At 45.0% G+C, this 12,831-nt stretch overlaps 1 protein-coding gene across 2 annotated transcripts in view; it reads left to right on the top strand.

Moving 5' to 3' along the window:
• Window positions 1–12,831, top strand: part of tenm1 (teneurin transmembrane protein 1) — a 265,666-nt gene that overhangs the window by 68,584 nt on the left and 184,251 nt on the right. For both annotated transcript variants that reach the window (XM_017419725.2, XM_025006695.2), the window contains exon 4: window positions 4,325–4,568. In XM_017419725.2, coding sequence (XP_017275214.1) covers window positions 4,325–4,568 — 244 coding nt within the window. The remainder of the gene's footprint in view (window positions 1–4,324; window positions 4,569–12,831) is intronic.

Below are 12,831 nucleotides of genomic sequence, written 5' to 3'. Positions count from 1 at the left end.
GGGGGGGGGGGGGAGAATGATCAATCCCTGAGGGCGGAGGAACATCGGAGATTGAAGGAATGTTGAATCTGAGAAACTCACAAACTTGGGAGGTTTGTAAATAGATCATATTTCTGTACATTAAAAACAAAACGTATAATCAATACAGCTTTCACCAAATGCACAAATCCCTCGTCTGCTCCACGCAGCGAATCCAGAATCGATAGCAGCAGGTTTATAAAAGTCATTGTTACATATTGGTGTATTAAGAAGTAATGTGTCCCGATCGCACTGCTGCTTAATTAAGTTTTCTGCTTAATTTGGAACGTGGATATGACTACTGGATTATTAAAATATTTGTTTGAAATAGACGTATTCGGTTGTCAAGCCAAGGCTTGACGGTAAAAGCTCACGGTAGAGTTGGGCACTTTTGAAATAGGGTTGTGTAGAAAGACATTACAGACAGTCAGTATCTTACCTGTTGTAGAAAACACATAGCAGTGGCAGCAGCAGCTTACTGTAGCACGGAATATATTTATCTTTCTCCTGGAATAAGCACCGAAGTGTAAAGGTTTCTGAAGGTTAAAAAATCTGCGGGTAAATTTGTTTCAGATGGACCTTTTTTTTGTTTTCGTCAGCTTTGCATTACGGAGTTATCCCGGCAAAAAATATCACGATATCCATGTGGACGGTGGCCCCAGAATGCAACAGTAACGCTACACCTGCTGCCCTGATAAAACCCAATAGTATCTAACTGGGAACATTTGCATATCGGAGCTGTTTTAAGGTCATCGTTGCTACATTCAGACCAGCTGCTAGCTTGTCGGTTTGGGTCCGAACGAGACTATTTGTCCGAACTGAGCTATCTACGACAGGTAAGGTATTAATTTGCGCCTGACTTTTCAGTTTCACCCAAATGGGGCGACATTTGTTTGACCGCTGATTCCACTCCTGTCTGCTAATCCGAACCGGGACAGAGCTGTCAGCTGCTCCCTGTAGGCTGCACAGAGTTCACGAGGAGAAGAAGAAGAAGAACTTTCTAAAACCTGTTCAAGAAACCACAACCCTCTTTCTGAAGCCTAACACTGACTCAGCACCTTAAAACCCAGCTCCGACACGCAGCCCTAGCATGGGATCTGAAGAGAACTAACTGCTAAAAAACAGTTATATATAAATAAAGAACCGTGAAAGCAGGAGGTTCCCGTCTGGACCCCAAGGACTCCCGGCTGCCAATGAAGCAAGATAGACTGCTAAAAACTGAAGCGCCACTTTAAAGCTCCTCGTGGACCCGTGGTGCCACACAAGGCGGTAGTAGCTCCGAAAAATGCTTTCGTCGCCTGTCCCTCGGGCGCGCGCTTCCTAATCCTCGGAGGGGACGGGGGGGACGGAAATAGCTCCAGGTTCTCCGCAACCATTAGTTTAGGCCAAACCGACCCTCTCCGGCTGGCGACGCAAATCCATTCCCTGCCGTTTTTACTCGAACGGCATCATCCAGCGAGCTCACGTGTTGACCGAGCATCGCCTTGTTTTCCCGGAAGGGTTAAACTGGTAAAGCATTTCACATGAGAACATTAGATGTACTCCGGCTGTGTCTTTTAGGACAAATTCTTTAAAAAACGCATGACGCGGCACGGCCAAGGAAGGGGGGATTTTCCGTCATTACTGCAGTGCAGGAGAACGTATTGACGCATGTTTTAGAGAAAGAACAAACACGACTGGGACTCTTTTTGGCGATAAAGAAATCAAAGATCCATACGAGAGCTAAAACCCTCAAACATAATGTGTATTTCCCCCCCACACACACACACTCCGGTGAAATATATGATGATTTATATGTTTATATATAACATGCAGGCACTCTCAAGCAGAGTAAATGTCATCTTGAGTGCTACTGTTACAATCTTTAAAATGGTATCTGAGCTGGACAGTGTGCTCTGAGGGAATATTAGGAGGAAATGTTTACAGAGCTCCTTCTGTCCTGCTGTAGTACTCTCATCTATCTGTTACCGATATGTACTTGACGCGTGCGCCGATAGGTTTCTTGCACATGTCGCCCACCACCTTGCATGCCACAGTTTTAAAAATAAGGTTAGTTTGTGCTCATAGCGTGTTGGGAAAGACGCCCGGCGACCTCCTTGCCCAAATTTAAAGGCTCGACGTCTAGCAAAAACCGTCGATGAGCTGTGACGGCCGTTTTGATTTGGGGTGGACTCCAGTAGGTGATCGGTTGTTTCATCCTGTAACTTCATTAACTGTTCGTCCCGTAGGTTCTTGAGATATTTCGCTGACAGACAAATAAACACACACGGAGGCGCAGTTGGTTACGTGATCGGCAGCCCTGCGTGGCAGCGGCAGAAATCTAGTTGGACATTTCAAGGGCAGTTCTGTTTTTTTTTTTGTTTTTTTTAATTACATAAATTAGCAGATCAATTCTGTTATTTATCTCTGTAACAACTGAGGGACATTTCTCGTGTTTTAGGCCACTTCTAGACTATTCTGGGTGTTTTTAAAAACGGGTTTTTTTTGCACACACAGTTCTTGGGAGCTTTGTTGATTTAAAAAAAAACAGTTCAGCTCAGTTTATTTGATTTATCCGTGCAGACTTTAGATTCAGAGCTTTTGAGAAACGCCCAACTACTACTCTATAGCCTGAAACCGAAAAGAACAATGGAGTTTGATTTGATCAGTTTTTCCAAGGCAAGGCCCATACCTGTCTCAGATCTGGGTCCACTTGGACTCAGATAGTTCAACTCTAGTCGGGTCCGTTTCCTCCTTTAAAGCTGAAAATTGATCAATGACCCCTTCCCCCCAGCTTCTCCCTTTGTTTTCTTGCCGTTTCCTGCCCGACCGATGCGCAGAGAACCCTATGTTTTTTAGAGAACAATGCAGACGTTTTTTTTTTTACCATTTTCCTAGACTAGAACAGAACAAACCTTTTATTCGTCCCTCAGGAGTGAATTTCACATTGTTGCAACAACAAATGTATTGAACAAAATACTAATAAAAAAAGACAGAAATTCTCAAATAAATACAAAAAGTAGCAAAGGCCTTTAATACAAGGTAAAAAAAACAACAGATTAAAATGAGTATACTAGTAAAAGAAAAGGAAAAACTGATTTATTTTGATTTTATTTTCAAAGTCTGCTCCCTTTTATTCTGATCTTGTCGTCATTAAGCTTTGATTCGGAGCCAAAATGATTAATAACTGAGGCCATTAGGAGGCATCAAAATATATATATTATATTGGCCGAATCTCAACATGTTTGTTAGGAAACAGCAGATTTTTAAAAAAATAATGTGACAACAAAAACCACCGGTTTTGAAAACAAAATATCGGGCTTTAATTAATGTTAACTGAACCGTGTATTACTTGTGCTGAAGCAGACGCCTCAAAATGTCTCAGTTCTACACCCCTCCCTCAAAAAAAATGAGGGTCTTACGATGTGCCCTCTTTCATTAGCTGTGTAACGCATTCAAATGAGTTGGAAATACCGTGTTAGTCTCCTAGGTAGGCTATATTTGAAGATTCTGAATTATTGCTGACATTTTGGCTGCGGAGACAACTGAGAGCTGAGGGTCTGGTAGGCAGACGCTCCACGCTCTGATTTTTGAGGTTAATGTTTTATTCACTGTCAATACAGCTGGACAGAGTTGGTCTTTAGGGATCGGGGGGGGGCCTTGCTCAAGGAACCGTGCAGCAGCCATACGGCGGCGATTAGAGCCACAGCCGTACACGGAACAACGCTGTGCAGGGCAGCCGCACTTTGGGCGTCGTCGTGTTCGGCAGAGCTGTAATTAGGCCGCTCTGCGTTCTCTTTTTTTTTTTTTTTTTTCTCGCCGAGAGGTGCGAGAAGGTGGAAGCCTGGGAGAGAGAAAGAGAGAGATATATAGAGAGACGCCGTGTTACGGTGAAAGAGAACGACAGATGACAGGACTGCGAGCGCTTTCGACCGGGCCCTCGGGTTGCCGGCGTGATGGGGAGGGAGTTTACAGCTGGCCGGCTCGTTCCGTCGGGATCTCATAATAAACGTCACATGGGTAGTTTGGGCTGGCGGGTGCAGATTAAGCCAGCGCGGTTAGCTCTTTAAAGACTGCTCGACGTTGCAGGCAGCCAGGAATCTATTTATAGGGCGGCTGGAAGTGTATCAAAGCAGGTAGGCAGGGGAAAGCACCGGACAGGGACAGTTTCTGCCTGATTTATGTCCCTCAATCAGTGTAATAACAATAAACTGTCAACTAACATTCTGCTTTTATTTGTAATTTATGATATAGCGCTCCTAATAAACCTGTGTTTATTTCTCCCCCGTCCCTCCTCCCTCGTCTTGTTTCTCCTTCCTCTGCGCAGAGCTGCCCAGCAGTCCCGGCGGTCAGTTCACGTTCCGCCCGCTGCCCCCGCCGCCGCCGCCGCCCCACGCCTGCACCTGCGCGCGCCCGGCGCCGTACGCCCAGGTCAGCCTGCAGAGGAAGACCATGCCGACGCGGTGCCAGGCGGGCCAGGGGGGCCAGGGGGCCAACAACGGCTCGGGCGGCGAGCAGGGCCAGCTTCACAACAGCTGGGTGCTGAACAGCAACATCCCCCTGGAGACCAGGTAACAGGACGACACAAAGATGGTGGGAGGCTTGCCTTTTAAAATGGTGGATGTTTTCTTTAAATTACAGAATACCACGAGACCTAAATAACTTATTTTACATCGATTAACACTTGTTTTCAAGCATAACAATGCAAGAACATATGTCAGAAACACCTGATTACCCACCTGCTGCTGACTAATTAGCGTAGATGCTAACTTAACATTGAAAACACAGAGAGGAAAGCTAACACCGTTAGCATTGTGTTTACCGCTGAAGTTTATTTGAAGTTCTGGTAACTTCAGCTGACACACGTCCTTCAGGGTTCAGTGAAGACACGACGAAAAAGATGGGAAAAGGCCCAGCTTCAGTGAAACGTGTTTCTAACCAAAGGAAGCTACGGCAACTCCACCAGGACAAAATGGCACCACAGCTCTCTGCTGACTCAGATTAACTTCAACAAAATCAATGTTGACATTTCGGAATCGATTGGGAACCTTTCAGGCCCGCAATGCGATGCAGCTAAAAAAAAGGGATTTCAGCTCCAGTTCAAGTCAGGGTGCTGGCTGAGACACTCTAAGACGTTCCTAAGCCGCTCCTGTGCTGTCCCCGCCGTGTGTTTCGGCTTGTTGCCATGTTGGAAAGCCAACTTTGAGGTCCTGAGCTTGCGGAGCAGGTCTTCACTCAGGATGTCCCCGCTCTGTTCAGCGTTCCCCTGACTCCGACCAGTGTCCCGGTCCCTTCTGCTGCAAAATACCCACACGCCATGATGCTGCCGCCACCGTGCTTTGCTGTGGGGAGAGTGTTGGGTGGAGGACGTGCACTGCCCGGTGTCCTCCAGACTTAAAGTTTAGAACTGAAACCAAACAGTTTGACCTCCATTTCCATCATCACCCTTGTGGTTTGAATATGAATTCCATCTATTCATTCATTCATTCAACCATTCATCCATTATCTGCAACTTAGTCCAGAGTCGGGTTGCTGGGGCTGCAGCTTCAGCAGGGAGGCCCAGACGTCTCTCAGCCACCTCTTCCAGCTCTTCTGGGAGAATATCAAGACGTTCCCAGGCCACAGTCTTTCCAGCTTGTCCCAGGTCCTCCCTGGGGTCTCCTCCCAGTTGGACATGCCTGGAACACCTCCCTAGGGAGGTGTCCAGGGGGCATCCTCACCAGATGCCCGAACCACCTCAACTGGCTCCTCTCTATGTGGAGGAGGAGCGGCTCTACTCTGGAGCTCAGCTACCCTGCGGAGAAAACTCGTTTTGACCACTTGTATTCGTGATCTTGTTGTTTTAGTCACTACCCAAAGTTCGTGACCAGAGGTGAGGGTAGAAATGTAGACCGACTGGTAAACAGAGAACTTTGCCTTACAGATCAGCTCCCTCTTCACCAGAACAGACCGGTACAAAGTACACACCACTGCAGAAGCCGCACCGATCCGTCTATCGATCTCTCTATTTGAGGCAGCACCTCACTCCCAACCCGGAAGGCGGGGAGAGCAGTCCACCCTATTCCAACTGAGGACCATGACCTCTGATTTGGAAGTTCTGATCTGGAGATCACAGCACGATGACGCTAACAGGACCACATCATCTGGAGTCTGAATCTGAATTGAACTTATGGGGAACGGAGTGTAGATTAATAAGGATAAAATGTAATCATCAGGCTGCAACGTAAGGTTCAAAACATAAAGGGAGGTCTGAACAGTTTTTGAAGCCACAAAAACTCAAATGAACAGTTTTAGGTAAAAACAAAATTGCCTGAAAGTTTTGGAGTCTTATATTCTAATATTCCACCTCAAGGAAATGAAGGAAATTTCATCAGGACACGTGCACCTCTTCCAGAACTGGGATCCCGTCTTGAAACTTATGTTGCACCCGCGGAAATAGTTTTTCCGAACGCTCCGAGACGTGCTGCGGGAAATTTCACCCCATCAAACGGAATTAAGCATCTGCTCGCTGCATAAGTAATAATTGACCCGAGAATTTCCCTTTTTTTTTTTTTTTTTTTTGTCTTTCATTTTTTTGAAGATTCTCATTTGCGAGAGTTGCTTCTGAGCAGAAGCAGCGAACAGAAAAACGAAAAAAAAAAAAGGTGCAGAAGAATATTTTTGCATGGTTAATGAAGAGCTTGGCTGAATCCCGGGCTTTTCGGAGGAAGTCTGAGATTGGCAGGCTGCTGCGGCACGGGACGGACTTTTTAATAAGTTATGCATTAGGCCGTAATTAGATCGCGCCTCATTTAAAGAAAAAAGGAAGAATAAAATTAGATTCTGTGACAATTTAAATTAATCACTGGCCAGACACGAGTATCAATGAGAGAGACTTGTCAGGAAGTGTGTATTGTAATTACAGTCATTTTCCATGTCTCTCACTGTGTGTGTGTGTGTGTGTGTTTATGTGTAATTGCTTTAAATGAAAATCCACCTTAAACAAAATTCATTATTTTTTATGTTTTTAAATTGTTCAAGCAGTCTTTGCAAACTAAAAGGAACTCTCTCCCCAAAAGTGCGATGTGATTATAAACGGTAATTTCCGCAGCGGCTCGGTATCCCGGACGCTTCGGGACTTTATTTATAGTCAAATATGTTTCGAGAGTGTAAAACCTAATCGTATTCACGGCCGTTGGAGCGGAGTCCCTGGTTTTAATATTAACCCCCCCCCACACACACACACACACACAATCAGCCTAGGCTCGTTCGCAGATAGGCCGATGATCGAATGATTTTATTTTCCTGCTCTTACCCTGCCCTCCTATCAGCTGCATCTCAAGCCAACATCAGTTAAAAGAAAAGCATAAAAAATGCTTACTGTAAAGTTTCCAAAAAAAAGAAAAGAAATTTTATTATTTTTTTTATAAACAACATTGAAGAAACCACTCGGGTGTTTGCGACCCCCCCCCGGAAGTCTGACATCGGCTGAGCCGCTGAGGTTCAGCCATTCATCAGTGAGAGGATGAATACCGGTACAATATAGTTCAGTTTGTTGGAATTAATTGTTCGAACCGGCCAGAAAATACCACCGGAGTTACATTTTTGGCTTCCTGAATGATAAAAACCTTAGAATTGGATCCGATGCGGGAATTAGTACCAGAACTCCGGTTCAAAACACTTCAAAGAGAAGCACCGCTCCGACCCTCGTTACTGCGGTGGACTTTTTTCACACCAGAAAAACAGGACCTTTAGCCAGCAGCAAGTCCTAACTATTTTTAATTTTAAAAGAAAGCCAAACGGAGAGGAGGACATCTCCACAGAGAAGGAGACGAGAAACGGGAAGTTTAACTTCAAACGTACCGTGAGCGTACGCTGTCATTAAAAGGTCTGAGCTGCTTACAGGCCGACAGCCTGAGATCAGTTTGTTATTGATGAGAAAATATAGAAAATCCACTTGAAATTAAAGAAAAGTCACATTCTGAACCAGAAAATACCTCGAAATTATTGACTAAAACGCTAAAAACAGTTTATTTAACTTTCAGGTCAGAAAAACGGGTTCCTGGAATGTTGTGTGGATGTGTCTGACTAAGTTACATTCATGAAATGTGAATTCTTTTGAGATTTGATTTCAGTTCAGCTTTATAAAAGACGGCAACAACAACACAGAAAAAAAAGGATAACGTCTCGTGTCGTCAGGCGGACCTCGGTTTTCCTCGATTCGTGTTTGACGAATCCCTATTGAAACGTATTGACGTCGCGTCAGAGGAGATTAAGATTGTTTGAAGTGCGCATGGATTTCCTTTTTTTTTTTTTTTTTTTTTTCTCCCAGAGCCGTTATGTTTCCTGGAGACACCTTGCTCGTCTTTGTGGATGGGAGGCAGGTACGGGGGATTCGATATATATCTGACCGGGTCCCACGCCGGGTGTGTTTAAGAGGCAGAACAAATGTTTGGACTGGTACGAATCGACCCGTGCCATGCTCGCCGTGCTTTTCCCCAACCTCAGAGGCGAGGCTCCTTGAAAGCGTTCGCTGTCTGTAAACTCTTTAAAAAAAAAAAAAAAAAGACCTTTGCCAGCGAGAAAAGCATGAACAAAGACGTCTCCGCCGATCCAGACGTCCCGGAAAGCAGAACCTCTTGTTTCTCCCCGTCTCTGATAAGCATTCGGAGCGTCCTGGGCATGGATCAAAAATGGGGAAGAGCCGGGAAGAGTTGTTTTTTTATGGCACACCACACAAGAAGGTCAGGCTTTCTGCTAATGCACGTTTTAGCCAGATCCCTTTTTTAATTTTAATTTTTTTTTGTGCTTTAATCCACCTCCAGCAGATCACTAAAGAGAACCCCGGTGGATCGTGTGTAGTCAGCTGTCTCTTCGTGTGTGTTTGTTTCCCCGGGTTTATCTGAACTACCGCTGACCCCCTTAGGTGTGCGGTGGCTCCTCCTGTGTCGTCGTTCCCCCCCCCTCGCCCCTCCCCACGTCCCCCGTCCGACTCGGAGCCCCCAGCAGGAGCTGAACGGCTGGATGGACAGAGGACAGGCTGGCAGGCGGTGAAGGATGGATGTTATCTGTGCTCGCCACGGGGCCGCACTAAAGAGACTCTCCGAAAAACAAAAACAAAACAGGGAAGGGGGGGGAGACTCAGTAGGACTAAAAAGTTTTGCTTTTTTTATTTATTTCTTTTTTTGTTGGAGCTTTGGTTTGTTCAGTTCATCTCCAAATCGCCACCAGGTGAGAACGTTTTCCTCCGAGGGGCTGTTGTCAGACGGGCATCCCGCGACCTTTCACCTTTACCCCGCCACACGGACAAGGTAACACATACGGTAGCGCGTACCCCCACCACCACCTCCACCTCCAATCTGGAGCTAAAATACCCCCCCCCCCCCGAGAGCGCACAGTAACCTGAGGCAATCACGCTGCCCGGGAGTTCCAGGAGGCTCGGAGAGATCGTTCGCTTTTTTGTTAGGATTTGTTTTGAAATCATAAACACATGCTCGCAAGAACAGAACAACAAAAAAACAACTCATCAGTTTTTTTTTCCAATATCTTTTGTTTCCCACCTGCAGCTGCCTCTCTGCTGTGCACTCAGCCTGTTGTTTTCCCTCTTTAAAGTTTCCTCCAGATGTTTTTTTTTTTGCAGTCTTGCTACTTGGAGACGTTTGGCTCGCTCAGGAGATGGCTGCTGTGGCTTTTCTAAATTTGACACTTTTCAAAATGTTTTAAGTTTTAACTTACAGATATCTTTCTTGTAAAAAAAATGACACTGAGATGTCTTCATTTGCTGCAGAGACTTTGTTCTCTTGATAATCTGCTTTAGTCTTTTTATTCTAATCTTAGTTTTTAGCTACTTGTTTGTTACTTTTAGTTCTTAGCTGTCCATTCTTTTTTTCATACCCACTTCCATCATAGGTCGTGTGCAGCTGCTGCCTGTTTCCAGCAGTCACTGTGAGGGAGGCAGGGGGACACCTTGGACACATCTCCAGTCCATGTCGGGGACACATAGAGACAAACGAGACAAACAGCCGTCCACACTCTCACTTAGGGACGATTTAGAGCTACCAGTTAACCTACCGTGCCTGTTTTTCAGTCTGTGGGAGGATACAGAAGTACCCAGAGAAAACCCACACATTTGTCCTTCTTTTTTTTTTTATAATAATTTATTTTGCTCATGTAAACCACAAGAAAAGAAACAATAGCAGGAAAAAAAAAGATTGGAAAGAAAAAAAAAAACTAAACCCAACAACAAATCAATAACGATACTCGGACAACAAAATGAAAAAGAACCGCACACAGCATCTGTTTGTTGGTTTACAGAACAGGAAGGGGTGGGAGGAAGTAGAACCTTACTTCCACACAGAGGCCTCAGGTGGGAGGTGGACCTGCTTGTAGCCAGCCTTTAGCTACTTTCAGATGACCTTTAGCTACTTTCAGATGGCCTTTTATTACTTTTAGCTGAAACCTAATGTTCTTCTGTTGGTTTTGGCTTGAATTTTGCTATTTATAACTTCTAGCTAGCTTTCTGTTACTTTTAGCATTTAGCGAGTGTTTTGCTTCTTTTAGCCATCCTTTGGTTACTTTTAAGCTAACCTTTTGCTGGTTTTGGCTATTGTTTTGCTACTTATAACTTCTAGCTAGCATTTTGCTTCTTTTAGCTTTTAGCTATCCTTTTGCTACTTTTAGCCTAAACCTAATCTTATCTTGCTGGTTTTGGCTTGTATTTTGCTACATATAATTTCTAGCTAGCTTTCTGTTACTTGTAGCATTTAGCTAGTGTTTTGCTACTTTTAGCCTTAAACTAACCTTTTGCTGGTTTTGGCTTGAATTTTGCTATATATAACTTCTAGTTAGCATACTTTGAGTTTTAAGCTAGCATTTTGCTATTTTTAGCATTTAGCTAGCTTTCTGTAACTTTTAGACTTTAGCTAGTGTTTTGCTACATTTAGCTCTTAGCTAGGGTTTTACTGCTGTCAACTAACATTTTGTTTCTTTAAGCTCATAGCCATCCTTTTGTTGCTTTTACCCTTAAGCTAACCTTAACCTTGCATTTTGCTACTAGTAGATTTTAGCTAGCATTTCGCCTCTTTTAGCTGCCTTCTCTCAGCAGGCGTCCCCCGCCCTGCTGTGTGTGAACACACTCTAACTTCCTTCTTTAGTCTCTTCTGGACACAAGAAAAAGCTGGATTTGCTAATAATTCCCATCTCAGATCCACTTTTCCAAATTGCACAATTTCCTTTGCCCGCTCACCCACCCATCCCATCCCATCCCATCCCATCCCACACACACACACACACACCCTCCAGCCCCCCCGCCCTCCATTATCTAAACACAATAGAGATGAAATGGGAGCCCAGATTAATTGCCCTTCAGCTCGGCCTCCTATCTTCATCCACCATCGAACACATTTCATAATGAAAATGAAGCTCGTCTTCATTTAGTAGCCTTATAACTTAAGTAGTTGCTTTGATGTGTCAAAAGAAATAGGTAAGTCATTGATCCCGGGGTGGCGGAGCTGCTTCAATCGGTTTCACATTATTGCTGCTCTGCATTGCAGGAGCTGCCTGTGAAGGTTGCACCAGAGAGGCCCGCTGCTCCGACCTGGGGCCTTTCTCAAAGGGTGAAGGACTATAGTTTTATTTTATTTTATTTTTTTAAAATAGTGCCCACTGCTGAGCGCGGGTCTGTGTGTGTGCCTGGTCGTCACATTTGACTGAAAGTAACCGCTGGTTGTCCGTCTACGACCAACGCGGATTTTCCTGCACGACTCCTCTCCTCGGGCGTGACTTCCTCTTGATGAACTCAGGAGCACTTTCAGAATAAAAGCACACAGACGCTTTTGGGAGATTAGCAGTACGGCCAGATTACAGGAGATATTACCGGAGAGGGGCGAGCTGGGCCGGATCTCCGTGCGGTGGAACAGCGGAGCAGTCTATCCGGTGTTTGACCCCACGACTAAAAGCTGCCTATTTAAAAAAAAAAAAAAAATTAAACCAGCTGGATTGGGGGGGCGGAGGCTTTTCTAAAAATCTTCCACCTTCAGGGCCCTCTTAAATGAGTTTCAGCCAGGCGTAGCTCGGAGTGAGACTTAATTCCACCGAGTCCAGATTTACATAAATAGAATCGGAATAAGACACAAGATACCTGAGAGGAAAAAAAATTACTTTAAAAAAGAAAAAAAAAAAGAGTGTGTCGCGAGGTAATTGGTGAAGCATTGAGCCGCTGTCCTAGATAGGCCCGAGAAGCTACTGTTCCCAACTTCCCTCTGTAATCTACTGCAGGAAGACACCAGCAGAGGTCCCAGGGGTGGCAGCTGGTTTGTGGGACACGCGATTAAAAATGGCTTCCACCTCGTAACACCACGGCAGTAATTAATTAACAGTTTGGTCGTCCAATCAGAGGTTTGCGTCTGTTGCTACCTCGGCTGAAGGGGTGGGAATTCTGAAGGGGTCTTTTTCTCTCTGTCTAGAAAAGTCCATAACAGTGGAAATGGATAAAATAAATAAAAATATAGATTTTTTTAGCTGCGTGTCCTGCTCACTGGTTCGCTGCCTACAGTCAGTACGTGCACCCGCGGCCATCGGGCAGGTTGTCAAATCAGAAGGGAACACGGAGAGCAAATCCTCCACCGAAGCCCGATGTCCGTTTTTTTTTTTTTAAAGCAAAGGGATCCAGCTAGGCACCCACGTTTCACGAGCCTCTTCCTTTGGCTGTCAACTTTTTTTCCAACAAGTTTCAAGGACTTTTTCTTGGATCCTTTTTCCAGAGTCTTGCTGAGAAACTCTGCCTTTTCAGGCCGGGGTGGGGGTTTCTATATTCTATATTCTAAGCCCAACTCATCTTGAGGAAAGTTTGTGTTA

Source organism: Kryptolebias marmoratus, linkage group LG9 (genome assembly GCF_001649575.2).
Source record: "Kryptolebias marmoratus isolate JLee-2015 linkage group LG9, ASM164957v2, whole genome shotgun sequence".
In the NCBI taxonomy this organism is placed as follows: Eukaryota; Metazoa; Chordata; class Actinopteri; order Cyprinodontiformes; family Rivulidae; genus Kryptolebias; species Kryptolebias marmoratus.
The sequence above is the reverse complement of the archived record's forward strand: the minus strand, read 5'-3'. Positions and strand labels throughout refer to the sequence as shown.